A 27139-nucleotide genomic window follows, 5' to 3' on the forward strand; every position below is an offset into this window, starting at 1 on the left:
TATGAACAATAAATATGAAATATGTTATTTCTTGTTTTATCATGATCTCTGAACTAACAGAATGAAGTTTGACTACACCGCTCTCTGGAGACCATTCCGAGGCTACCTGTTAGTGTAGTCCTTCCACTTGTCTGGGTCTTCCATGAGCTTCCTGTAGGTGCTGTCAATGGCAGCTCGGAGCTCTTTGAGAGTCGCGTGACAGGTTCCAGGTGTGTCCCTTACTGGATCCCGGACTGGGAGTTTCACACAGAGTTCCTCGATGAGCTGTAACCTTTTCTCACAGAGATGATGAGGACCTTTGTCACTGAAGAAAACCTAAAATGTTTTTATAATTCCTGTGAGAAGCCACACAGTACTTTTATTTTTTTCACAGAAAAACCAAAGGAAGATTCCCACGCAGACTACCAAGGTAGGGTAATTAAGCTATTTTTTTCAGATCCAAATCAAAATATTAGTAACATCCTTTATGGAACAATGTGACTTGACATTGCTATCCACATTGTGGTGTGGGAGACGTACCCTGTGCTCTTTAATTATCTTTTCACTGCCTTCCTGGGGCATCAGCTTGGTCTCTCGATCCAGCTCAGTTCTGCATTCTTCTACAGAGGCTAAGAACCTATTCTTCTCCACGTCAATCTTCAGATGAAGCAAATGATAAGGGGCTTCTCCTTGAAGATCCTACATTCCATAGGAAGATTCAGAAAATTAGGATGATGTTCCTGATTATGTATATTCCCAATTGAAGTGGAAAAAAAAAAAAATCCGTAACATATTCCTTTTAGGGCCAGTGTGAATGAGTCACTACTTTCCACACCTGGTCTCTCTACTTTGTATTTTTCCAAGTACCAGGACCACAGCAAATCCTTTCAGCCTGCTGGGGGTTAGGTGTTTTCTTGGTGATTACTTGATTTAATTCGCACAGTAGCTCTGCAAGGTACCTTTTTTTTGGGGGGGGGGGCGGGGTGGTGAGATGGAGTCTCGCTCTGTCGACCAGGCTGGAGTACAGTGGTGAGATCTTGGCTCACTGCAACCTCTGCATCCTGGGTTCAAGCAATTCTCCTGTCTCAGCCTCCTGAGTAGCTGGGACTACAGACAGCACCACCACGCCCAGCCACTTTTTGTATATTTAGTTGAGACGGGGTTTCACCATTTTGGTCAGGCTGGTCTTGAACTCCTGACCGAGGTGATCCACCCACCTCAGCCTCCCAAAGTGCTGGGATTACAGGCATGAGCCACCAAGTCTGGCCAGTCCTGCAGAGTATTAATGTTCTTATTTTACAGATTACATCATTAGGTCTCAGGGGTAAGTACAAAAGCTAGGATTTTACCATAGATTTAAATCATACCCTCTCCCCTGTATGTGTCCCTTTTGATTTTGTCAATGACCTTGTGAGGTAGGAGGGGCAGATATTATACCTACTTCCAAAAGGAAAAACATGAGGAAAGCTTATTAGTGAAAAAAAGTTTTAAAAAGAAAAGAAAAAAAGAAAACTATAGCTCAGGCTGCTGACCACCCGGCATATCCTCTTTTCCTTAGATCATACCCTGAGAAACAAGCAAGCAAGCAAGCACTCAAACAATCCATAACATTTCATGTTCTTTTTAATTATAAACATAAGCTTCATCATTAACTTTAGTCCCATCATTAATTTTAACTAACTTCTATCCTATGGCATTTTAAAGGATTACCTTTGAAAGAGAATACTAAGATGACTGATGAGAAAAATGAGGTAGGCCTATGGAAAGTCCCACCTAGATTAAATCCTAGAGGGGTGTGTGTGTGTTTGTGTGTGTGTGTGTGTGTGTGTGTGCGCATAATAAAATGCAATCTTCAGTTATAGTCTTTATTCTGTAACACATTTACAATATGATATGCTTCAAATATACCTAACAAAGTTTGGATTTCTTTAATAATCCTTTTTTTTTTTAATGAAAAACTTGAATTTTCAAATTTAGCAATTTAGCAAGTAAAAAGGATATTTTTTGTTTTTCTTGTGCACAGGGATAATTATTTAGCTTATACTACTGAGATTTTTAAAATACACAAAGTGAGGCAACCTGATGCAGAGAGTTTCAGCTGCCTATCTTCTGAACTCCAAAACTCCTCCATATAACGCATGTGAAATATCACCTCAAGGTAGAACACACTCACCTACAGCTAGAGCTGTCTTCCTGTCTACCTCAAGGCAGACAGCCTTGCATGGGTCTCCACTGTGCTGCAGCTACTTCCAGAATCTGACATGCAGTCTGAAGTTGGCCTCCACAGGACAGACCCAGCTCATCTCCCATGGTTCTTCCACAGCCCATGACACACAAGTCAGATGGACGCCCATGGGCCCCCATGTCCTCCTGCACACTCTCCTGCTTTCTCTCTTCTGGGCTGCTGTGTCACCCCCTGCCTACTCCCATTTCTGCTTCTTCTTTAAAGTTCTGGCTCAAAACTAGTTACTTGATTCACTGTTTTCCAACTTCCAAGTGGATCCACCTCCCTCTTTCAAAGCTTTCATAAATATATGCACTTTTGGATTTGTCATATATTATACTTGTATTATTTGCAACTAATTATCTCCTTTACTGAACTTTTAAGCTCTTGGGAGAAAGAGGAGTATGCTTTGTTCATCATTGAATTCTTGACTACAAAATGTTTTCATTTATATTTTTTGATCACAGCTATCTCAACTAGATGGTATAAACCTTTGGGAGGAGAAACTATAAATACATGTTTTATGATTTCAGTAGGTATACCTAACAAGATTTATTCAGCAGAGAGAAGCTTACGAAATGTTGCTTGAATAAGTTAAACGTTCTTGTCACCCAGGATTTAAAAAAAAAAAAAACCAGGAAACCAAAAAGAATGCTGGAGTAATAGGATAAAATTGATGCTGATAACAAATAGGAATAACACAATTCTATCATATATTATCAGGTTTTATTTAAGTCCAGTTTTTTGATTTTTTAAATGAGGGAAATAGTTACAGTGACTTTCCAGGAATTTCTAAATTTCTCTTACATTTGGACCTCAACACACTCAAGCTTCTCCCTTCATTGAGGATGCACGGCGTCTCCGTCCTGTCCTGACTCACCTTCCATTGTTTGTGGAGCTTTCGAACAGCTTCCTGAAGCCCCTGCTGCTCCTGCTCTGGAAGGATGTCGGTGAGTTCATCACAAGCTTTCAGGAACGCATTGAGCACCCTCTGATCCAGCTGACTGAAAAACTCCTGACATGGAGGGGGAAAGTGGGTAAGAGTGTTGGACAGACGAAAAGGCAGCATCAGGCATGATCAGCCTCTAAACAGCCTCTAAGCCAGCTGCTGCCCTCTTTGAGACTTCCAGGCACCCACTATTGCTTTTTAAGAATGAACTACGTGCACCTATAGTTATGAATCAGAAGCCATCATATCCAAAATTCTACTAGTTTTTTTTTATTTTTTAGAAAAATTCTTTGTGGTTTTCAAATTTGGTAGAATATTCCAAAAGGAATATCTCATCTTCCAAGGGGAGATGCCAAAACGTTGATTCTGCAGCGATAGAGCGTTGGTTCCCCTTTGGTGAAGTCAGAAGAACTGGACAGAAGCCAGGACTAAGCCTCATAATTCCACATTCCCCAACTGCAGTGCTTCAGGGCCTGATGCTTCATCATAAGCCACTGTCACATTCACACAAGTGCACAGAGAAGCACACATGTGCACACATAGGCACACATGCTACGCACCAAATTGTGTTCCTCTTCAGACTCATATGTTGAAGCCCTACCCCCCAAATGTGATGATATTTGGAGATGGGGACTTTGGAAGGTAATTAGGTTCAGATGAGGTCATGGGGGTGGGGTCCTCATGATGGGATTAGTGCCCTTATGACAAGGAGCACCAGAAAGCTTGCTAGCTCACTCTCTCTGCCATGTGAGGGTGCAGGGAAAAGGCAGCCATCTGCAAGCCAGGAAGATAGCCCTCCCCAGAACCCTACCATACTGGCACCTGATCGCAGACTTCCCTTCTCCAGAACTGTGAGAACGTAAGTTTCTGTTGTTTTAGCCACCCATCTATGATATTTCACTATGACTGCCAAGAAGATAAAGACAATATTACGTATGACTAAGTCTTACACAGTCTTAGGAGAAGACATGCAGAATTATTTTGTAAAAATAGTGATTCAAAACAAAAAGTACCATACTGTAGAGGTGAATAAACTGAATGAGATGTTTTGTGTTTTGTGGTCACAGACATTAACCCTAAATCTAGTCTGCTGAATCACAAATACATTGCATATATCATTTGAGAGTGTGGTTTATACAAATAGCCACTGAAATGTCAGAAAAGATAACTCAAATACACGTTCTCAGAGTGCTGGTTATTTCCATATACCATTCACAAACACGAAGACTAATGTTCTCAATATTGATACTGAGATGATAAACATGAAGATGGCTTTACAATACTGGGACAAGTTGTGTATCAGCCACCAGACTTCAAGTGACACAGTATCTATACTATGATATGGTGGATGTATAAAAATGAGCACAAAGGACTTAGCCAGTCACCTCGAGTTAAGAGAATCTTTAAAAGAATTGATTTAAAAGAATCTTTAGTTATAGAAGAATTTGTCAGCTAAATAATGAATTAGTAATTTGGAGAACTTGAATTATTCTATGACTACTATTCTGGGGGCTTAGGAATGGCCAATGACAAGTCAGCTCACTAACTGCTCTTGAATTTCTTTTTGCTCACCATATCTTTGGGTCTCATACCTAAAAAGTCTGTGCTTTCCTGACTCATCTGCCTGCTCGCCTTCTGTATCAGATCAGTGTGCCTTTTTTAAGGTTTTCATCCAAGGTTGTTTGTCCATGTATTCAGGTCAAGTGCCCCCCAAAGGGTGGACTCACAGTGTGTCTCCGCAGGAGCTCCTCCGGATCCCCCTTTTCCTCCAAGCCCTCCTGAGCAATCCGCAGCACCTTCTCCAACTCTGCTCGAGACTCCTCAAACTTCTTCATCAAGCGACTGTTGGTTTCCACATGCTTCTTCCAATCTCCAGTTTTCTTTACCATACTCTTGATGTGAAAAACAATCACAATGTGATGCTGCTTTCTCATTACTGAAAGGATCATTTTGTTAGAGGGTATTATTGATTTAAAAAGCACTTGGAAAAAAGACAGTTCATCATCATGGGAATAATGAACTCTTTTCAATATTAATTAATATTAGGTAAGAAAGTAGGACAATGATTGGCTTCCAAACACCAGCACATGAGGCGTTTTAGCAAGACTGAAAGCGCAAGTGATGGTTTCTTGTTTTCACTCTGCATTTTCCCTGGCTCACAACTCTAAAGCAGAGAGAGCAAATTACCTGAAAAGCAACATGAACATCTGCAATCTGTCTTTGTAGCCTCGTCTGATCAAAATGCTTTAACACGTTGCTCAAGGTCACAAACTTTTGAACACTTTGACTGCCTTTCTCAATAAGTGTCAAGGTTTTCTTACAGTTTTCTTGACAAGCTAACAGTTCCTATAAGGAAAGGAAACCCCACAACAATGTTATTTACAAGACAGAGTGAGAGAGAAAGAAACAGAGTGACCATTACAGATAATAAGAACAATATTATATAGCTTTTAGGCTTCTAATCAGCAATAAGTAAAACCAAAAGTACGGTGGAACATTTCAAAAGATCTCAATTTTAAATAATCACTGAAGTCAGCGCTTTCTTATATAGAGCATTTAAATGTTACAGAAAGTTTTTTTGAGATTTTTAAATCCCTCATGTACATTTTATTGTAGTTAAGAAAATGACAGAGCATCAAAATTATTTGTCTAAGTCTGCATTCCTCTAGAAAGGTGATAGGCCTATAGTTTATTGAGAGAACAATCATGAAATCAGTGAATACATACCAGGTTTTAATGTGACTAAACAAATTAAGCATCAATGCACATGCACTTTGCTGAAAGAGATGCACGATATATGTATTTTGTATATCCTAAATTTATAGTATTAAAGGTGTACAACCTATCAGTCTTATTAATGAAATGGTAGGGTTCAGATCCTAATAAAAAAAGGCAGCAGACCCATGCACTTGGGGAAGACTTCCAACTGTCCCACGTTTGCAGGACAAGATGCAATGGTGACTGACAGACACTTCCACCTCTGAGTTGTGGCCTGCAATTGTGATTTTTGGCAGTAGACAGCATGGAAGTCATCGAGCCCAGTACAAGGCAGAGAGTCATTTTTTGACTTGAATTATACCATTTGCATTTCAGTATCCTCAACTGCATTAAAAAAGTATGTTTCAAACTGCTCATTTGGATGCCATTTTTGGATATCCAGATGCAAATATCAAGAGCACGGATTTTTTGTTTGTTTTGGGAAAAACAGAATAAAGACATACTTTTTCCTTTTGAAAACTTAGGAGATAAAAGGGTAATATAAGTTCAAAATGTACTATTAGATTTTATTATTAATAACGCTATGAATATTATTTGAATTATGGAAAGATTTTTTACTGACAACTTGCACAAATTTAGAAATGCAGGAGATGTCACCATGTCTAAAAATGAAAGATAATCTCTATCCAATACAATGAGAATGCAGTTTGGTGGTATAATCATTATCATTGTGGCTTCACTACAGACAATAATAATAATAATAGTGCTATCAGTCATATAGTGCCACTTATTATATGATAGTGACATTATGGTATATCTAATGTAATACCTGCAATAAGCTTTAAACTCAGGTATTGTAGCCTTCATCTTAAAGTGAGGAAATTAAAGTTAATCAAAGCTTCCTAATTTTCAATATTAGATCTAAGATCTGAATATCTGTCAGACTCATTTCAGACACTCTTGGCTCTTTCTACTAATGATGCCACCTTCCTCCCATGAATCTATTTCAATTAATGCAGTGGCAAACCTTTTGTACATTAGTTTCTCTCTCCTCTGATGGATAGGTTCATTTATAATAAACCAAATAACTCAATTAACTACAACACTCAGTAGGAGACTGCTATACATACAATATGTTTACTAAAAATAAGACGAAGAAAAATGATTATCACATCAAACACATTTCCAGAGTTTCAAGGTTGTTTATACTGTCGTATTCCAAGAGGCAAAGAAAAGATCTCATAAGACAGAGGTTATAGATACTGGGTGAAAATGGAAAGCAATTGTTTTTATTATATATATGTAAATATACATCTAAATTATCTATCTATCTGTTTTCAAAGTATCAAGAAATGAAAGCACATATACCTTTTTAAGTGAAATTAAACATTTTGTCAATCAGCGAGGCAGCACTTAATGCCTAAAGCTATATGTGGAAAGTAACAGTAAAGGATTCTCCAAAAGAAAGTCAACATCAGAATGAAAATATTATATCTGTAGATATGACACAAATATTTATATATTTTATATAAATATCATCTCTGTATGTGTTCTATATAATTTATATGTATTTATCTTCTAGTTATCTAATGTAGAGACAGGATATTTATTTAATTTTCTTATAGTGTCCTTCTACTAGCGAAGCTAGGGATCATCTTTCATGAACAAATCCCATAAAAAGTTTAATATAAATAAATTCTCATTTGTATTTTTAAAAGGCTAGACTATATGTAGTCTATTGCTAGTAGACAGGCACTATAAGAAAATTAAATAGACACAAAGCAGAGAAATAATAGAAAGTCCTTTGACTGTGGGTACCCTTAATGTTTGACGTTAGAGAGCGGATTTGGCTCCATCTCTGGAACACATCCCTTATTTCCCAGAGACATTGTGAACTTTGCACTTTCCGTACTTGGGGCTCAGGATGCATGGCTTACGTATGCACACAGCAGAGGTTTACAAATGCCTGCTGAGTATTGCCAGCCCACAATGTTGCTCCATTGATAGAAAGGGGAGCTGGATGCTCAAAACAAACCATGTTTCCTAATTTTGCTCAACTCAGTGAACTTACTGATTCAGATGAAGAGCCTGGTTTGCTCCTGAGTCCAGCTAGACCGTTCCCTGGAAACAGCTCACATAGTCCCTCCACTGACAGTGAATGGATTTTCATCTTTGGACAAGACATGTATTTTTGTTTTGAGTTAGTAATACTACTCTAGAAAAATGTTTCTTGTCCCAACTGAATTTCTATTCCTGTAAGCAACACCCTGGTCTTGTTACACATGTTTTAGAATAATTGTCTCCTGAAAGGGATTGTTCTCACCTGATGTTTTTGTTTAAAAAGAGCACTCGATTGTGCTTCACGCTCAAGAACTGTGATAATTTCATTGATTTTCCCAAGTGAGTCATAAAAGGACGTCATCTGCTTTTCTAATTCCTCCAACGGAATCAACAGCTGCTGAGACTCATAAAGGAGTGGGGAGTAACATTCTTTGACCTTTAAAAACATAAAGACAAAAATTCCATGAAAGACCATTAAGTGCCGCTAGCTCAGGGAACGTTCATAGCTCTGAGGAACATTTTCTTTAGTGACATGATCATTTGGTGCTTACAAATATTCAAAGACATTTCTTTAATGATATTTCCTCTATATTGTCAAATTTTGCTGTGAAAAATAATAGTGCTGTACCACTGAGACAAATAAATGGCTACCGAGTTTTCTCATGAAAATTCATCTAAATCGTCCATCTGGATAGCACTTTCTCATCTAAATGATTGTTTTTAGTGAGCCAGATGGCATCGAATTATACTTCATAAACCATGCAACTCATTTTCACTTTGGCCTTGAAATCTGACCTAAGAGAGTCACGAATTATTATTACATTATCTAGACCAACCTGTGTCTTCCAGCTTTGTTTTCAAGAGGTCGCCTACTTGAACACTTGACTGCTGATAAACTTAGAAACCTTTTGGCTCACTCTTCCAAGACAGGCCTGTGCTTTCCTGCCTCCCACCAGCTCCATGCTTTGCTGCTCCCTGCTTATCAACAGCCTACTCATCTGAAGCACTAAAGTCATACCAATTTACTCACGAAGCTTCCCATGCTAGGGGAGGGCTCTGTAGTCTGAATTGAGGCAGCCGTTACCTGTCACTTGCACTTGTCTTGTAAAATATGTTTTAGTCTATAGACCTGCATTGTCTTAATGATGAGGCCATTAGCTTCTGGAAATCAAGAGCTCCAGGAGGTGTCTACTCAGTCATCCTCTAAGAACTTCCCACCTCTTCTCTTACTTTCAGATAACCAGGGAAAGGAAATTAATCAGTATTTGTTAGTAAGCCATTCTTTGTTTTTCATATAGTATAAAGACAATAATGTTCTAACCAGATGAGGCATATTCCAAAAATAATCCTTGAAGGAAGGGGAGAGGGCAACGTTTTGCTCTACTGTTAAACACAGAATTACGTATGAAGAAATGTTTTTATGTTCTAGGATGTATTACCTGAAGTACACACTCATCAAAAGAAAGTGGCCATCCTGCTACTGCAACAAGACCCTGATATAACTACCTTGAACAAAACCAAGAGAGTCTACTAATATGTATACAAATCAGTGTGTTTTATTGATCTCTCCTGGGTACAAGAGAAAACCTATCAAGATGCTGCATTTGAAACAGTAAAAAGGCAAATGATAATTTGCTTTCTCAGGGATTGCCCTGAACACCCAAGCATGGCTCAGCCTAAGACATGTAAGCTCAGCTAAGGCCCTAAAAGCTGCTGGGGAGTTATCAAATTGGAAATGTTGACTTCAAATTGTACTCATTGTTTAGCAGCTTTTACTAGTAGCCAATATTATCATTATTGTCCACGACCTTTAAATTATAAATAATTCTAACTTGAATGTTAAAATAAAATGAATAGAATATAAACATTCTCATGCATACCAGATTGACAGATAAAATTTTCTCTTTTTTATGGTCATGATTTTTCCTATTTTAGCTTTTTGAATGCATTCTTTTTCATTAATTTCCTACTACTGATGTCACAAAGGTCATTCTCTTCCTTTTTACCTTTCTTTCCTATTTAACAGGGTCTTCTACTTTGTTTCTACTTTGTTTTTCCATTCTTCATTTTAAAATGTTTCCATTCATTTATTATAATCACTTCTCTCTTTTACCAGAAATTAATTACCCAATCTAGGTGGACTTTGCAAACAATACCATCTTCCTAAAATTCAAATTTGGATAGATAACAAATCCCAATGGAACTTCCAAAGTTCCTAAGGAAAATCACTGAATAGAACAGAAAATGCTTATGACTAGTTATTACATCCATCTAGTTCCCTGTACAGAAAAGATATAAATGTATATTTTCTTTTTTTTTCTTTTTTTTTTTTTGAGACAGAGTCTCTCTCTGTCACCTAGGCTGGAGTGAAATGGCGTGATCTGGGCTAACTGCAACCTTTGCCTCCCAGGTTCAAGTGATTCTCCTGCCTCAGCCTCCTGAGTAGCTGGGATTATAGGTGCATGCCACCACGCTCGGCTAATTTTTGTATTTTCAGTAGAGACATGGTTTCATCATGTTGGTCAGGCTGGTCTCAAACTTCTGACCTCATGATCCGCTCGCCTCAGCCTCCCAAAATGCTGGGATTACAGGTGTGAGCCACCGCACTTGGCCGAAATGTATATATTCTAAGCCTAAGTGAGTTCCATGAGATGAGGAGGGCAGAATTTCCATGGCTTTGTTGCTATGCTTACAGAAAATTGCATAAATGAGTTTGGAGTGGAGATATATCAAACAAATCTTAATAAATTCTCATTTAAATTTATGATCCCCTCTTCCTCCTCCTTATCTCCTTTTTCTCTTTATCTCTCTTTCCCTCTCTTGGTTTTATCACATGTAACTGTTCCCCCAAAGTATCTAACTTTCTATTAAAATACAGCTATAATACTTCTAAATTAACAGAGGTAATACTTGGTATCAGCATCATAGTTTTATTTTTTTTTAATTCATGACAAAGTTACTAAATCAAGAGTCCCAATTAGAAACAAAAGCATTGTTAACAAGTAAACACTTTGCCCATGGGGAGAAGGAGGTAGCAAGCAAGCTGAAGGCACTGTTGGTGCACACAGCCTATTGTACATTAAATTATTTTCGCACCTTGGTTAGCTGCTCTTTGAGCTTTGACATTGTTGCAAACATTTCTTTTCCTTCTTCTTGGGGGCTTTCTTTGGTAATGAGGTGTGCTGTCTTTGTAATTATCTTGTATTGGGCATCCATCACAGGCACCCTCTGCTCAATATCCTGCATGAATCATTGAAACAGCCAGATTCACACATGACACATTTCCTCTTAGTTTCAGGATTCCACAGAAGGCAGAACAAAGATCAATATGCACTGTATAAAATCCAATACTCACACTAAACTTTCGACGATTCCAGTTTTTGCTTCCCTTCATTACTAATAAATATTGGTAATATTATATAGTCAATAAAACTTTCCTTTAAAAGTGACCAAAACATCAGGATGAGCTGAAATAATCTTTGTACTTTCCAAAACAAACCCCATGTTAATGTAGTATGGAAATATAAAATATAATGTAAATGTATATTTAAAATGTGGGGCAATTCTGATTTTAAAAATTAGACTGGTTTTCTTTAAAAAAAAAAAAGTAACTCATTGCCATTATAAAAACGTATACATTAGAAATCTTAGGATAATGACAATTTAAATTACTTACAGTCTTCTCCCACAGGAAAAAATCAAAGCCAACATCTTATCTATACATCATTAAGTTTTTTTTCCTGTGTTTATACCCATTTTTAAATTTTTACAAAGACAAAAGAATGATACTGTTGTTCGCTTTTCTCATGTAACAATATGTTGCAAAATCTTACCAAGTCATTAAAAATTCTTCCACTACTTCATTTTTGAGAGCTGCAGGCTATTCAAAATATGCAAATACCACAGTTCATGCAAAAAATCCTTTATTATGGAAAGTATTTAGGTGGAGGTGCTATCTATAGATGTCTCCTGTTTTTTCCTAGTACTTTATAATTTAGTTGTAGAAAAAAAATCTCCAAACTGAAAAACAATTTGAAGTTACTTTACATGATCAAGACATGTCTTTTTTACGTTCAATACATTTTTTCTGACAGATACAAATTGGGACACACAGACATGTCAAAATGATGCTCAGGAGACACAGAAACAGCTTTTGCAATGATCTGAATAAACTTGTTGATCTTTCTTCTCACCATAGAGTAGGTTTTTCATTTTGATTCAGAAACCCCTCACCTCCAAGTCTTGAATTAATAACTTGACATTCATAAAAGAGACTTCTAAGGGTTCACAAAGTTTCTTATGGGCTTCCGTTGCAAAAGCAGACAGGGTAACAACACAGTCTGTGTATTCCTTCTTCATTCTGTCCATCTCATCAGCTTGAGCATACTGTTAAGGAAAGGGAGGCGGGAACATCGTGAAAGCCATTCAGCTGCGACCACTGGAACCACAACTTTCACTTTCACATATTTTCTGGAATTGTTATCTGGTAAGAAAGACTCTAATCCTTGATTCTCATTTTAGATAAATTTGAAGTAAGTCCAATTAGTTTTAAAGAAAAAAAGAAACTAGCAAAAAAATGAAGAAATATGATTTGAAACAAGAATCATTCCATATGGCCGGGCGCGGTGGCTCAAGCCTGTAATCCCAGCACTTTGGGAGGCCGAGACGGGCGGATCACGAGGTCAGGAGATCGAGACCATCCTGGCTAACACGGTGAAACCCCGTCTCTACTAAAAAATACAAAAAACTAGGCGGGCGAGGTGGCGGGCGCCTATAGTCCCAGCTACTCGGGAGTCTGAGGCAGGAGAATGGCGTGAACCCGGGAGGTGGAGCTTGCAGTGAGCTGAGATCCGGCCACTGCACTCCAGCCTGGGCGACAGAGCGAGACTCCGCCTCAAAAAAAAAAAAAAAAAAAAAAAAAAAAAGAATCATTCCATATAAGTAGGTGCCACATGTCAACATAATCCTTAATCAAACTAATGCATTTCTGTAATGTTCCTCCATTATACATGGAAAAGAATGAATAATCAACCATAAAACACACTGGTTTTAAACATATCTATGCTTTGCCTTAACAAACCCGTGCTCTAAAAATAGAATTCTCTCTAAACAGACTACTTATCACATTTGTAACACATACACGTTTGAGGTGTATATAGATTTGAAAGACATACTTGCTTGACTTCCATAAACAACTCCCTCCACCGCCCATTTAGCAACAGTAATTGCTGCTTCAGGTCACGGGAAACCATCTCATCACAGGTTTCAATTAGAAAATTGCCAGCATCATTCATGGCAGTATGCTGCTGAATCCAATGAGGTAAATTTCGAAAAAAATCCTAAACAATAAAGAATGCACAATATCGTAAACCATAAACCAAATATCAATGACTGATATGAAAGTGACTAAAGTAGGAAAAATATTTTTGTTTTAATGTTCATGTGAATTTTAAGAAAAATCATAAATCTCTTTAAAAATACATATTTTTGATTAAAAAAAAAGTTTCAAAATGTGAGCTAGAGATACTGTCTTTTTTAAAAGAACATTTGTGCCATATCATTTGCTGAAGACAAAACAAAACATGATGACCACTTTCTGTTATTTCTATTTTACAGATTAAAAAGCTGAATTTCTGTAAGTGTAAGACACCTGTGCATAACCTTCAGGATAGTAAATACCAGTGCTAGAGTCATATAAAAGCATAATACATTCGGGAAATATATAGCTTCCTTTTTTATTTGTATAAATGTATGGGATATGAGTGCAATTTTGTTACACGCATAGATCGTGTGGTGGTAAAGTTCGGGCTTTTATTCTTTTTTAAAGAAAGAATAGCTTTCTTTAATAATTTCTTTTTGACCTGTTACTTTTGATTTTTAAATTTCAATGCAGTACATTAAGATAATTAGCAATCATGGAGATAAACCATCAAAGAAAAAAATTTTGAATTAGATATCTGAGTCAAGAGCACTTAGTACAATAACACACTTTCTTGTTTATTTAAGGGTTCCCTCTTGGCAATGAAACAGTTTCCAACTCATTTTAAATGAAGCGTATGTGTGCACGTGCACACACGCAACACATATCACAGTGAAAAACAAGGATACCAAAGATAATTCAAAATCCATTTCATAAGCCATGTGTGGGAGGACTTCCTACATATATAAATAGATGAGAACACTTCTGTTTCTGGTGGTTATATTTCTTTGGATCAAATTAACACAGATGACATCTACTAGGGCACTGCTAGTCTAATCAGAAAAGCCAAAATCGATATGGGTACATGGTTATTGCCTCCCTCAGCTACACAAGAATAGTTGATCTACATGAAATATAGAACGGTAAAACATTTAAAAGTGATACATCTACTTGCCCAAACAATAATAGATGAACCAATCTTGGATGGCATGTGGCAATTCTAATGCATGCATTTTTAGTATCACTTACATATAAATTGATTTCCCATGTAAAAATGCCAGGCTTCCATTAGGAAGTATATAAGCAGAAATCAGTCCATTTCATGTGATATTTACATATAAGTGACAATAACATAAAACAGTACCTCTCACAGGCACACACACATACACACTTATAACTGGCCAAAAAAGAAATCACTCCTACCCAGAATAAGACCCTTGCTTAAGGGTTGATAAAATCCAAAACAGAATATCTAACGAGATACAAATGTCATGGTCCAGCTGTTCAACTGGTGTATGCTCCCATATAGATTCAGTGGTATGTGCTTCAGCACTATGTGAAAACAATCCAAAGTTGTTTTCATCCTCTCTTAAATCAGGAAATCCACGAAGGCTGGGGCCCTGGTCACTCCCCTTTATAGGCAGAGTTCAGTGTAATAATATACTGCCCTTCCCTTTGTTGCCTGTTGGATTTACTCAACCCTCCATCGGCTTCTATTAAGCAGTGTATTTATTGGTCTATTGCTAACCTGAAAGTGCAACTTTTCAGGCAAAGTCAAGATTCTTGAGTGACACTTGTAAATATATGAGACCCCCTAGTGAGCTATGCTGTAAAAGTCTCTCATTTTGACATACAGCAAATGTCTTTTCTTTTCGCATGAAACAATTTTACCTTTTTGGCAATTTCTGATTGATTGAGCATTTTTTCAGCATCCTCTAGCCAGGCTTGCAGACTAGCCACTGTATTGCCATAGCGATCCCAGTTAGAGATCACTTCTTCCAGCATGCTCCTCACACTCCTAACTTCTACTGAGAGATTCCTCCACTGAGCAGTGGTTTCATTCATGAATTTCATCACATTCTCAGCTTCTTCCACTGAAACAGATAAAACCAATTATAACCCTTATCTTATATTTTAAATCCTCCACACCTGTTTTTCTATGGTCTTATACATTGGTGTGCAATAGTATCCATCACAAATGCCAGAGGTCATTTCCAACAAATCTGACAGACGTAATTACAAATTGAAAACAAATATATTTTACAAATTGTATCTTTACACTCATTTACTTGATTGTTAATATTCAACTTATTCTATGTTTTTGCCTTTAATCCTTAGATGCAATTTAGAAAATGAAAGCTTATTTTGTTCTCTCTTAGAGAACACGCGCACACACACACACACACACACAGAGAGAGAGAGAGAGAGAGAGAGAGAGAGAGAGAGAGAGAGAGGGAGAGAGTATGGTTATGCAGGTTAAGCATTGTACAAAGCCAAAGGAACTGAATTCAGTATGTGTTCTCCTGGCCAATGGCGAGGTCACACAAAAATTCCACGGACAGAAAGAATGACCTGATCAGATAGAAACCTGCAGGCTCTAAATTCTATTGCAGTCTACATTGCAACAAATTACGTAGTATGTTTTACCTGAACCATCTGCTTTGACATACATCTCAGCTGTCTGTTTCAAGATCTGGTATGTCACTTCATATTGTTCAAAGAACTTGCTATTTTCTATGAAAGACTAGAAAAGGAGGAATGGTTAGAAGATAACAAACATTAGGCTCATCTGGAATGCCAAAGTCAATTTTCTTCAGTATAACTAGAAGCATAGTTTACCCAAATTTGTTAATCTCACTCTTTCTGAAAATATAAAATTAATTCCACTGCTACAAATTACCTAAGATCATTCTGAACACATAAATTGATTCCACGTTTTTTATTCTAACCCAGTTCAGGACTGAGAAAACATTCTATTTCTTCACCAACCAAGGGTTTGCTTTTTGAAGAAACAGAAATGTCTCCAGAGAACTTGGGTCTAACATTTAGAAAGCACTAAATTTAGAAGAACATTTTAAAGTGTCCCACTGTGTTTCAGCTGTGGAATTCTCTTGCTCTTTGAACATTAATCCTGGTGAATGACTGCTCTGAGGAGCTCCAGATTATAAATAAATCACACAGTGCACAAATACTTTCTGTAAAATAAAAAGTAGAAAAATTGGAAATAATTACATATTCTATCCATGCTATCAATGGTCTCACATTTCAATGACCTATTATAGAAAAATTACAGTAAGATATGTTTACATATCATCTGTAATTTATATATATATATATATATATATATATATATATAAAAAATAGAATCACTACTGGCAAGTGAACACTATAAAATTGAGAATATACAAAAAACTCCTTAGGTAAATTTTTATTATTGTTCACTTTTAGAAATATAAAATAATGCCTGTTTCAAAGATTATTCTTAATTCTCAAAAGTAGAAAATTAATGCAATTATAGTTAACAGCATATCACCAAAGGCTCTTTAATTTCTTGCAATAGTGTAATGAGTTCCTATGATTTGAATCTATTAAAATACTTGATAAATGTCACTGTCATAAATACAAAATTAGCCTTCAAAAACCAGCTGAATTCTTGTATAGCATGCTGATGAATGCTTCATATAGAGATGCCAGACACTTGTGTGCAGAGGAAACATTATTCATATAGCAATTTCATACAAATCTCTGGATTTTTATTGATAAATGTTTATCATGTTTTGAGATAACATTTTAAAAATTGTATCTATAACATATTTCATATCATTTTATGTTTATAAAGCATTTACTTATGAATTAACTATTCTTCAGGGATAAAGTGAATAGAGAAAGCTGTGAGCTGGAATGAGAAGTTCCAGGATGAATACTACATTCAATAACTTTAATTGGCTTTATTTTATTTGTTTGAGAATGAAGTCAGACAACAATATTCTGATTAATTCACTATTTAGCCTTATATCTTCTTATTACAATCCAGTTGGGAAAAGAATAATTTACTAGAATTTAAATTTTGAATAATTTAAACAAGCAAGTCATTATTTGATCAAAAATGGAAAATTATACCTAATGTTCGAGATACTGTGTAAGAAATTGAAGAAATAATTATATTTGGCAAAGTTTAAAAAAAAGTCTGCATTTAGTATTGGTGCAAATTTCAAGAAGCTAAGAGCAAAACAATTGTTCTAAGTGTCAGAGAAATGGGAAATAGTGCCTGTGGTGCACAGGAAGACTTAAATATGCTTTTGCCAGAGAAGTTTACAAAATAATTAAAAATGAGCAAGTTTGAGAAAAGCGTATTTCCAATTTAATTTTTAGTCCACAAGGCAGGAAAGAGCGGAGAATGTTTTCAGAAAGAATGTTTTATAAATGCCGTAGACACTCATTAATATATTTTTGAACTTGACTATTAGGAAGACTGGATGATTAATTTTTAAAGAAAGATACTTTTTTTTAATTTTAAATTTGTATTGGTCCATTTAATTTGGTCCTTCTTTTTCTGAATGTGGAGTAAATGCATTCAGCAATATGGATTATTTTGTCTATCGAACCACTGTAGCAGAATTGCTAAATCTCCATTTTACTGTAAGCTATTTAGACACACCTGTCAGAAAAATGCAAAAGTAAATACAAAGGCATATTTAAAATAATAATAACAAGATCCATTTATTTCTTTCAAAATAAAGTTGAAACTTGGATCCCAAGTTCAACAAATAAGCCATTTTAGTCAGGGGACTTTTGAAGTTGACGATGCTTCAAGAAAGTAAGTGGCATGCTTATTTTTGGTATTTAACTTTAGTGTTAGTGACTGCATTTCTGCTTTCACAAGATGAGTGTAAATATAATAAATATGAAGCTCATCAATTTCCCTTGAATGAAACTATGCCAGATAATTCAAGATATTTAATATTAACATTGAGGAGAGGTTTATCAAGACTATTTACATTAAAATATAATTATGAATAATAAAATGAATATTCATATTTTGCTGCATTCACACAGTCCACAATTCAAGAGCTCTTTTACTTTTCTTTCATGTGAAAGATTGAAATATTAGCCTCTTTTTTCCATAGTGAAATGGAAGCACATATTTTGGTCATTGTCAACAATTCTGACAGCAAGGACTAAACCAATTACCTTTTGATTTGCATAACAGCATGCACTCACTTACCGATGGCACGTGGCCTAGATTAATGATGGCAAGTATTTGTGAAGTATTTTCCAAGAATTCTTTAAGCACTCAGGATGTACATTCTCTTTCTCTAACACTTAAAAAAAAGTATTCTTTCTTTTTTGCAGGATGGATAAGTCTGAAGTAAGAATTATGACTAAGGAAAATATAATTATGGAAACGTTACGGCCTAAATATTACTTTGGTTATTAGATGATGTAGCAGCATGTGGCTTACTATAATACTTTTTTTTTTTTTTTTTTTTGAAATAGGGTCTCAGTAGCTCAGGCTGAAGTGCAGTAGCAAGATCATAGCTCACTGCAGCCATGAACTCCAGGGCTCAAGCTATCCTCCTGCCTCAGCCTCCTGAGCGGTTGAAACTGCCGGTGCACACCATGATACCAGGCTAAATTTTTAAAATTTGGTGTAGAGACAGAGTCTCACTATGTTTCCCGGGCTGGTCTCAAACTCCTGGCCCTCAAGTGACTCTTCAACCTAAGCCTCCCAAAGTGCTAGGACTACAGGTGTGTGTGAGCTATAACACTCTAAAAGGATAAGACAGGTTTTATGAGGTATTAACATAGAATAAAAACAGTATATGTCAGTCTTTGTTCCCTAGAAAAATTCCTACCATTTTATTATTATTATTATTATTATTATTATTATTATTATTATCATCATCATTCTTAAACATTTGGGAAAGACTAAGTTTTTTAGAAATTAAGTTATTCCCAGACACATGGGTACTCAGTAGCTAAACCATGATCAAACACATTTCTAGTGGCTGGTATCTGCACTTCGTCATTTCCCCATCACTACAATCATGCTGCCTCATACATAAATAACAGCAACTATCAGGCTTTGACGGTACACTTACAGGTACGTAAGTGTAAAATATTGTCAGGTATGGACCAATATTAAATCAAACTGATATTCATGTGAATTGCATTCTTTAGATCACTAAGGCGTAAGATATCATATCAATGATTTGGTCTTTTAAGTTAAAAATATTTTTTTTACTATTTTTTTAGATTGTGATAGCACTTAAGCTCAAGGGTTTTTGATTTGGAAAGATATGGATTCAATTTCTGATTCCACAATTTACCACCTGGAGCATGTGCCGCCAGGAGCAAGTGACTCGAGCCTATGAAGCCTCAGTGCTTCTGCACTGGCTCCTTGGTATCTAAAACAGTGTGGAACTCCCAGCCTGTACGGCTGTCACTGAGATGAAGGATGATACATGTAAAACACTTGGCACGTGGGAAATGCTCCATACTCCACGGTTATCAAAACTATTAAACAAAATTACCTTAAAACCCTTCATGGAAAAGAAACAGAGTCATAAGTAGGTATTTTTCAGTAGCAGATGAGACTACTAGGAAATGTTCATTAAAACATGCTACATATGTAGGATAATCAGCAATTTTATGAATAGTTGTGAAAGTTACAAAGCAGTTTGGAATTAGCAGTTGAGTGAACTTGTCTTTAACTTTATGAAGTAGGCAGGGAGTACTAACGTTTTTATCATTAATAATAATTCCTTATTCACATACCATTTGAGAAAATCAAAGAGAATTATTAACATCATTGTGTTGGAACATTAACCTGGTGGAACAGTCTTATTAGCTGTTTAAATCTGATGGGCTGTTCTGAAATATCCAGAACAAAGACTGTATCTGGTATAAATAACTACTAGGCAGAGAGGGTATCATTTGGCAGGACTAAATCTGAAAATATACATGCATTTGTATTTCATATTTGAAGAACTAATGTAATTGCTTGAAGTTAAAAATCAAGTTTTTTCATAACTTTCCAGAATAACTAAAAATGAATTAAGGAACATAACAGACTTTGCATTTTGGAACAAATGTTTCCTAGACAATTTTAGTAAATCTAGGGAAAGATTTTACTGTAAAGCAGTTAAATCATTTTTTTTTTCTCAACTATATGTTGTTCACTCATCATAGAAAATGAAATTAAATTGTAGCAAAATAGATTACGGTTCTAAGATGCGTCAGTGAAAATATGGTTTCAATAAGTATTTCAAGCAGAACATGTTAGAGAGTCACTGTGACTAATCAAGTTATAAATGGGTTTATATTTTAAAAGTTCATTGATTTATCATAGAATTTGTGTTTAAACATAAATGAAATAGTACAAGACGAAGATACTCTATTAACATTAATTTTATGAGCAAACCTGCATTGAAAATTAATTTGTAGGAGGGGCATGTGTAATTAACTAAGAAATAACCTGTCTTTAGTAAGTATAATACACCAATTACATGTAAGTGAAAACTGCTAGTTACAGAGCAAACGAATTCTTTCATCAATGCAGGTCTATGATTCTAGTAAACATAGAATTATCTATATTGATAGCCCAAAATATGAGACAATCTTTAAAAATTAAGTTGGTACAGAGATTCATAGATAAAATGTTACTCTTCCTGGGTGCACACAAGGGGCAATGAAGCTCAGGGAATGACGATAAAAAAAGACACAGTGGACACAATCTAAAAAAACAGATAGTTCCCATTTGGACACTTGAGAATGGTTCTAAACTAGTCATAGTTGAATTTTAAAAGAAAGGTAGTCAATCTTTAAGTATTTTAATGTAGTTGAAATGGTGACCTCCAATAAAAAATGTGGGTATGCAATACAAAAACTTTTTTAAAAAATCAATAAAGCCAGTCAGGATGGTCTCATATGATTAATGCAGCAAAGCATTAAACTTAACTGAACTAGGGGATTTTAAATAATAAAATTCCAAAGAAATAGGTTTAGATTTCAGATAATTCCGAAAAGCTCTTAAACTTATATCTAACCCATTTAACACACAGCTATCATTATGTTTAAACTCAAGATTAAAGTAACAGCATCAAAGAAACTGAACTGTGTTGCTAAATCCATGGCTCATCGGAATTCTCTGTCAAAGCACCGGGGACTCACCACGTAGTTTTGTAGAAGCTGCTCCACTGACTCTCTCCTCCCGTACTTAATGATCCAAGACTTCAGCTTTGACTCTGCAAGAACCAGCAGTGAAAGCAGACGGTACTTTAATTCTAAAAATTCCATTTTCATTAGGTGTAGCTCCGATGTGGAGGAAACAAAATGAAACCTAGAAATAAAACAGAGAGAATTTAGAGAATGTAACTAATAGTAACAGAACCGATGCTTACTTAACCTGTTACATGTCAGCCTTAAATAGAATGCAGCCACAAGCTCTTCTAACTCTGGCTGATCATTTTCTGGAGCTCTGATTCCTTTTCTAGCTCTGGATTTAAAAGCAAAACATGAATGATTGAAATATTCGATTTAGTTCTTTCCCCTGCCAACACATCTCTCGTCTGTTTCTTTTATAAGCTGTTTTTGCAATATTACATAATGTTCCTTACAGTACTGAACAAAAATACAGCCTCTGAAGAAACCATTTCTGTGATTTCCATGCTGTGGATAAATTCAGGTTCACTCTTTTCAGTTAATAATACATTAGAATGGTGGCATTCTTAGCAAGTCTTATGGGAGCCCACTTTCTATTTACCAAAGGCGCCTCTGTTAAAAAAAAAAAATCATGAAAAAAGGAAAAAGACATGTAAAAAACATCCACCTAGCGTTTTAAAAAGAGATTTCATTTAAATGCAGATATTCTCTTACCTCTCGGCCATGTCCTCTAATTGATCAGGTGGCACTGGAATCCCGTTAACAGACCTGGTCCGGTAGATTTCATGGAATGCTCTTTTGTGGGCATCTGTGTTTTGAAGCAGATCCTAAGATACAGTTTAAAAAAAAATAAAAAATGAAAAACATGTTTCACAGAGGGCTAAGAAGCATAATTTCCAGCCTGCACCGATGAGTCAATGTATTCAACAATTTGATCCTGTTGCCACATTCAGAGGCAGCTTGGTGCCTGTCAAAGGCTCTTACCTTCAACAGGAGCTGGGTGCTTGTACTTAAAACTATGCTGGAACTGCATCTAATAATTATGCATCTTTTAAACACACATGACACTTGCACAGCAATGCATTCAGACTTTTTAAAGGCACATGATCCCATGGAAAATGTAATTACTGCTATGAAATGATTTTAGTGTTTTTCGCCTCTCTTGATTTTGGATATGTTGGTTTTTAAAAGCTTAAAACTAAGCATGACAAATTGAAACCTTTAATGGCAAAAGAGATTAGGCTTTCTACTGTTATTTTATTTTGAATGCATGCACACTATTATAAAGTGATATTTGCTTGCCATCTAAAGTAAGTCAATCATATTACAATATATTTTGAAATACCCTTTTGATTAGAAAATTTCAAACAAGTGCAGGGAATACCCCATAGGTAACACAGTGGGAAGATTAAATGTGATGTTAATAAATATTCATTATAGACTGCATAGAACTCCACAGGTTTGATTTATTTATTTAGGTTAATTTGAATCTGCTTTGATTTGTTTGCTGTGTTTTTCATCACTTACAAACTAATTTCTAAAAAGGTGTATATGTATTTTACACTCCCTCACTCATTTCTCACATAGAAGAAGCAAAAAGGAGTTAGGTGAAGGGAGATTCATGCCTTAATTTCTAGAGCTTAGTTTGTGTCCTGATGGCAGAATAAATACAGTACTTAACAATGCATCACTCATTGAAAAAGTAAGACATTAGGCCACCAAAATAATACATTAAAATGAATATTTTTATCTCATACCAAAATTTAGTGGATTAATTGGAGAAATTAGCAGCAAAATCAGCCTAAAATCAAAAGAGACACACTTGACTATGGGGCAAGTGAAGAGTTTTTTATTATAAATCAAAATGTTAAGGTTTGTATATGATTGTACACATATGACATTTTAACACGGTAGAAAAACCTTAGGGCTAAACGATTTCAATCCTGATATATTTTGCTATGATCACATTTTGACCTGCTTCGATTCTGTAGGTAAGTGCAGAGATACTCACAAGTCACGCATTTTAAGGATCACTGTGGTGAGTCTTCTGAAAAGACCCTATCCTCCATACGTTTGCTTCCCATGGCCTCAAGGGAGGGTACTATGTGAAGCCAAGAACTCACCACGGGAGGGCAGGGAACAAGCGGGTGTTCTTAGAGCAACTATTGATGATGAGTGTTCTAGCCATGCTCTAATTCCTTTATCACATGCAGACACATTGCTGTAGCTTGTGGTTGCACTGAAACTTTCCCAAGTGACTGCAGGGCACACTTGGAGTTATCACCCCAGCTAGCTCTGATCTGTGACAGTTTTAAAATATCTACTATGTTGAAAAAGTCTTTACAAGCTACCCAAACAAAAGCATGTTCACACATATGATAAAAGAACTTCTTAGGCTGGGCATGGCGGCTCATGCCTGTAATAAGCACTTTGGGAGACCGAGGCTGGTGGATCATGAGATCAGGAGTTCAAAATCAGCCTGGGCCAACATGGTGAAACCCTGTCTCTACAAAAGATACAAAAATTAGCCAGGCATGGTGGCGTGCACCTGTAGTCCCAGCTACTTGGGAGGCTGAGGCAGGAGAATTCCTTGAACCTGGGAGGTGGAGGTTGCAGTGAGCCGAGATCACGCCATTGGACTCCAGCCTGGGCAACAGGGCAAGGCTCCATTTCAAAAAATAAAAATAAAAAAGAACTTCGTCAGTTGGCATGATGTCACTGATTCCTCTGAAAGGCCTTCTCACAATAAAGCAGCTAGATGCTGGGCAAAATATATGGTTTTAATTCACCTTGCTGGGTACATAGGAAGTAAGTGAAATATTTTAGTTCCTTATTCTCAGTAAAACATGACCCAAAAATTAGATCACAGATCTGTAGGCAAAAAACAAATAGAAAAATCTAGATTGTCCTGGACAAATATCTACACCATTGCTGAGAGAGACTGAGTCTTAGAATGTGAACAGGGTGAGGACACTGAAACGAGTTCCCCTCCATTTAGTCAGAACCCTCAATGAGGGCTAACATGACCAGGTTATTAGCAAATGCAAATATAATAGGAGGAAAGCAGAGATTACCAACCACAGGAAACAAGCCACCATGAGTGAGAACCAGCAGAAACAACAAACTTATCATGCTAGAAAAATGTCAATAATTTAATACTTGACAACAATGTGTAAAAAGGAGAGTGGTTTGGCTAAAGTATTCATAATTCCTTATATTGATTAAGAGGAGGTTTAGATATTGATTAACTTTCAATTTTATTAAGTATTTATGGTCAAATTTCGAGGGCAATCATACTGTACAACCAGAGTTTATAACTTTCATGCTAGTAGAAATAAAACCATGGAATAAGAAAAATGAGTAAGGAGACAAAAACAAAACCTCCTTAATCAACTTATAAATAGCAATAAAGTAGAAAAGAAGAAAAAGTAGAACAATTAGAAAGCAAAGACTCAGATGCCAGAAACAAATTCAAGTATATCAATAATAATAAATAAATGTGAATAAAGTAGAAATTTACTAGTTAAAAGACAAAGATTATCAGATTGGACAAACAAACAAAATAGAACTATCTTCTTTTTACAAAAGATACACCTAATCATTAAGAACATGGATAGGTTAAAATTAATAAAATGGAACACATGTCAGGCAAATACTATGAGAAATCTGATATAAATGTATTAATATCAGACAAAATGGATTTCAGAACAGAAGCATTGTAAGTACAGACACTCCTTGACTCACCATGGGGTTGTGTCCCAATAAAACTCATTGTAAGTTGAAAATATTGTTAAGTCAAAAATGTATTTAATACACCTAAACCAACCAAACATTATAGCTCAGCTTCACCAACATTAAATGTGCTCAGAACACTCACATTAGCCTACAATTTGGCAAAATTATCTAGCATAAAGCCGAATTTTATAATAAAATGTTTAATACCTCACTTAAGAATATCATATCACATGTCACTGCTGAATGTATATTGCTTTTGCACCATTGTAAAGTCAAAATTGTAAGTTGAATCACTATAAGTTGGAAACCATCTATAATTAATTGCATAAAGATTAAACTTTTAACTTACTAGAAGGCATATTATTCCTGAACTTGAACATGCCCATTAAACTTCAAAATAAATACAGCAAACACTAATGGAACTGTAAGGAGAACCTGAACCATCAACATCACTGTGGGGTTTATCAACATGCCTCTCTAAATGAGATAGAGCAAAGGAGGCAGTGTTATAGCAGGTTGTTGGGTAAAGAAGGGAAAAGGCTGCAGGAATGGTCTTTATAATGGCCATACTGCCCAAGGTAATTTATAGATTCAATGCCATCCCCATCAAGCTACCAACGAGTTTCTTCACAGAATTGGAAAAAACTGCTTTAAAGTTCATATGGAACCAAAAAAGAGCCCGCATCTCCAAGACAATCCTAAGTCAAAAGAACAAAGCTGGAGGCATCACGCTACCTGACTTCAAACTATACTACAAGGCTACAGTAACCAAAACAGCATGGTACTGGTACCAAAACAGAGATATAGACCAATGGAACAGAACAGAGTCCTCAGAAATAATACCACACATCTACAGCCATCTGATCTTTGACAAACCTGAGAGAAACAAGAAATGGGGAAAGGATTCCCTATTTAATAAATGGTGCTGGGAAAATTGGCTAGCCGTAAGTAGAAAGCTGAAACTGGATCCTTTCCTTACTCCTTATACGAAAATTAATTCAAGATGGATTAGAGACTTAAATGCTAGACCTAATACCATAAAAATCCTAGAGGAAAACCTAGGTAGTACCATTCAGGACATAGGCATGGGCAAAGACTTCATGTCTAAAACACCAAAAGCAACGGCAGCAAAAGCCAAAATTGACAAATGGGATCTCATTAAACTAAAGAGCTTCTGCACAGCAAAAGAAACTACCATCAGAGTGAACAGGCAACCTACAGAATGGGAGAAAATTTTTGCAATCTACTCATCTGACAAAGGGCTAATATCCAGAACCTACAAAGAACTCAAACAAATTTACAAGAAAAAAACAAACAACCCCATCAAAAAGTGGGCAAAGGATATGAACAGACATTTCTCAAAAGAAGACATTCATACAGCCAACAGACACATGAAAAAATGCTCATCAACACTGGCCATCAGAGAAATGCAAATCAAAACCACAATGAGATACCATCTCACACCAGTTAGAATGGCGATCATTAAAAAGTCAGGAAACAACAGGTGCTGGAGAGGATGTGGAGAAACAGGAACACTTTTACACTGTTGGTGGGATTGTAAACTAGTTCAACCATTATGGAAAACAGTATGGCGATTCCTCAAGGATCTAGAACTAGATGTACCATATGACCCAGCCATCCCATTACTGGGTATATACCCAAAGGATTAAAAATTATGCTGCTATAAAGACACATGCACACGTATGTTTATTGCGGCACTATTCACAATAGCAAAGACTTGGAATCAACCCAAATGTCCATCAGTGACAGATTGGATTAAGAAAATGTGGCACATATACACCATGGAATACTATGCAGCCATAAAAAAGGATGAGTTTGTGTCCTTTGTAGGGACATGGATGCAGCTGGAAACCATCATTCTTAGCAAACTATCACAAGAACAGAAAACCAAACACCGCATGTTCTCACTCATAGGTGGGAACTGAACAATGAGATCACTTGGACTCAGGAAGGGGAACATCACACACCGGGGCCTATCATGGGGAGGGGGGAGGGGGGAGGGGGGAGGGATTGCATTGGGAGTTATACCTGATGTAAATGACGAGTTGATGGGTGCAGCACACCAACAAGGCACAAGTATACATATGTA

At 36.2% G+C, this 27139-nt stretch overlaps 1 protein-coding gene across 17 annotated transcripts in view; it reads right to left on the reverse strand.

Moving 5' to 3' along the window:
• Positions 1 to 27139, reverse strand: part of LOC105489042 (spectrin repeat containing nuclear envelope protein 1) — a 536331-nt gene that overhangs the window by 339952 nt on the left and 169240 nt on the right. For 15 of the 17 annotated variants that reach the window (XM_011753636.2, XM_011753647.3, XM_011753641.2 and 12 more), the window contains 13 exons: positions 22009 to 22121; positions 21304 to 21472; positions 15778 to 15874; positions 15022 to 15224; positions 13106 to 13270; positions 12165 to 12317; positions 11028 to 11171; positions 8194 to 8367; positions 5340 to 5498; positions 4880 to 5044; positions 3084 to 3218; positions 520 to 678; positions 107 to 315 (listed from right to left, as the gene is read on the reverse strand). In XM_011753636.2, the coding sequence (XP_011751938.2) occupies positions 107 to 315; positions 520 to 678; positions 3084 to 3218; positions 4880 to 5044; positions 5340 to 5498; positions 8194 to 8367; positions 11028 to 11171; positions 12165 to 12317; positions 13106 to 13270; positions 15022 to 15224; positions 15778 to 15874; positions 21304 to 21472; positions 22009 to 22121 (2045 nt within the window). Of the gene's footprint in view, positions 1 to 106; positions 316 to 519; positions 679 to 3083; positions 3219 to 4879; positions 5045 to 5339; positions 5499 to 8193; positions 8368 to 11027; positions 11172 to 12164; positions 12318 to 13105; positions 13271 to 15021; positions 15225 to 15777; positions 15875 to 21303; positions 21473 to 21533; positions 21693 to 22008; positions 22122 to 22278; positions 22423 to 27139 lie in introns of those variants that run through there. The other 2 variants (XM_011753654.3, XM_071095956.1) reach the window with 2 other exon arrangements.

Source organism: Macaca nemestrina, chromosome 5 (genome assembly GCF_043159975.1).
Source record: "Macaca nemestrina isolate mMacNem1 chromosome 5, mMacNem.hap1, whole genome shotgun sequence".
NCBI lineage: Eukaryota > Metazoa > Chordata > Mammalia > Primates > Cercopithecidae > Macaca > Macaca nemestrina.